The following is a 2,500-nucleotide window of genomic DNA, read 5'->3' on the forward strand; positions in this document are numbered from 1 at the left end:
GTAACATCTCTGACAGTTCTTAGAGTTGAGGTGAGTAGTTTTGGACCATTGTGGGTAAAACTCGCAGAAAGGAGGGTTTGATTTTTTTCCTAACCTGACGTAGTAAATGATTGTCAGGTGCCTTTTCATCCTGTGCGGTTGTTAACTTTGGCCTGTAGTGGGATTAGGATAGGATGTGGCACTAATTTTTCAAGTATTTTCTATATGTATAATTATATATCTTTCACGTTATCTTTGTGGATAATAAAGCTTCAGCATTTTCAGGCGTTCCCAGCAGTTGTGATTTATTAGTGAAAGACCTCTGAAGTAATTTTAGTGCTTGGGTTTCAGCTTTTTCGTGATTTGACCAGATCTGGCTACAATAGTCTAGTATTGATTGGAAGATGGACTTCCATAGTAACATCATGAGTTTGGGCTCTCTAGATTTGAAAGTTCTAAGAATCCATCGAGCCATCTGTCTTACTCTGGTTACTGTCATAGATATGTGGTTATTATATTAGTATCATGGTTTAGGTATATACCCAGGCATTTGACGACTGGCTTTGATTTCATTTCTTGACCTCCCTTTCTGTAAAGATTTGTATAGTTCTTGATAACGTTGTCTGGGCAGCAGATTAGCAATTTCAATTTTGTTTCATTAAGTTGTATGCAATTTTTATTTTCTCAGTCATGGTTATTTTGTCTTCACACAAAAAAAAAATGTATGAAGAAAAAAACAAACATATAATAAGAAAAAATAAATAGATAAGTAAATAAGTAAATCAATCAATCAATCAATCAATCAATCAATCAATCAATCAATCAATCAATCAATCAACCAACCAACCAACCAACAAACCAACCAATCAATCAATCAATCAATCAATCAATCAATCAATCAATCAATCAATCAATCAATCAATCAATCAATCAATCAATCAATCAATCAATCAATCAATCAATCAATCAATCAATCAACAAGTCAATAAATAGATAAATAAACCCAACAACAACAACAACAAACATTTTAGAAGACTCTTACACTCATCATGCATTTTCCCCTACTTGATAAAGGAAAATTATGACAAGCAAATTCAAGGAACAACATTTATAAACATAGAATCTCCTTGCTAGAAAACACCAAAGTCACAAAAATTTATTACCACAGTAAGAAGTCTTGACATAGTTAAACGAAAAAAAAATCTTTTTCAAAAATCTTTGTCACAGGCAATGAAAAGTGCCCGACATTTTACAAACAAGTGGGCAGAAACTGTGTCTACATTTCTACCAAGACGAAGCTGAACTGGCAGGAGGCAAGGGAGACGTGCCACAGTATTGACGGCGAACTTCTGACTCTCCCTGATGCCAACTCTTTGAGGGAAATCACACTGCACCTGCAAGTCTTAGGTAAAGATTCCTACTTTGCTCTCTTCTCAAGACAAATCACAAGCAATTCGGATTACATATACATACATACACATATATATACACATACACCCACATACATACATACATACATACATACATACATACATACATACATACATACATACATACATACATACATACATACATACATACATACATACATATGTGTGTATATCAGACCTATTAAAAATAATAGTTTTATACGTTACTGTGCATTTTTCCGAGCTTTTTGACATGGGAAGGCCAAAAATCAAATTAATTTTTATCTAGGATGTATAAAAGCATTGCTGCATGGAGGATCGTTTTTTATTTATTTATTTATTTTTTGCTATCTTACCAAAAGAGCTAATTTTAAGGCGTTTGTATGCATATTTTGTGGTACAATTTTTTATCTATCTAGGAGGAACAAATTAGGTACCAAATAAAAGAACAGAATCTACTCAACATATACCAAGCGTTAGAATTGATGAATTTTTACCGTGAAATTTTAAAAGATTTGAAATTGTTGAAAATCCTAACTATTTTGCTAGTCTGGAGACATGGTTTTGTATGAATGTTTGAATTTTAAGTAAATCTACACCAAAACTCGTGCATAATTTCCGCATTTGATTTCATATTTCATATTTACAGAAACCTGTGAATGATGTTGGGCAATACTGAACAGTACAAAAGCAAGGGCAGCACAGAAACTCGATTGAAATCCAGAAAACTGTCCACAAGGTACTTCACAATGGCATTAAGCAAAGAGATACGAGGACGGACAGTTGATGTTTCAGAACTTCCACCTGCAGTCCACAAGCAAGCATAAAGTCGACCGTCTACCAGATTTCTAACTGAAACTTTCCTAGTTGAATACCCTTCAGCTTGCATCAGTAGTCCCAAGTTTCCAACCAACAAACAAGCATTCTAATACTTCCTTTATCTCCAAAGTTTACCAGAAAAGACAGAGAAATTCATGGCTCAAGTCTCCACCTGTCAAACGATTGACGCTATCATATTTCTACTAATCATACTTTTGAATATCACAACAAGTTGGAAGTTTTAGATGCTGACCACATTGTATCATTTTGCAGTCTTAAATCCTCATCTCATT

At 34.0% G+C, this 2,500-nt stretch overlaps 1 protein-coding gene across 4 annotated transcripts in view; it reads left to right on the forward strand.

The window, feature by feature from the left end:
• LOC143017427 (perlucin-like protein) overlaps positions 1-2,500 on the forward strand; it is a 72,646-nt gene that overhangs the window by 46,607 nt on the left and 23,539 nt on the right. For all 4 annotated transcript variants that reach the window (XM_076172156.1, XM_076172155.1, XM_076172153.1 and 1 more), the window contains exon 4: positions 1,207-1,386. In XM_076172156.1, the coding sequence (XP_076028271.1) occupies positions 1,207-1,386 (180 nt within the window). The remainder of the gene's footprint in view (positions 1-1,206; positions 1,387-2,500) is intronic.

The sequence above is a fragment of the Oratosquilla oratoria genome, chromosome 32, assembly GCF_046742065.1.
Source record: "Oratosquilla oratoria isolate Oo_2021 chromosome 32, ASM4674206v1, whole genome shotgun sequence".
In the NCBI taxonomy this organism is placed as follows: domain Eukaryota; kingdom Metazoa; phylum Arthropoda; class Malacostraca; order Stomatopoda; family Squillidae; genus Oratosquilla; species Oratosquilla oratoria.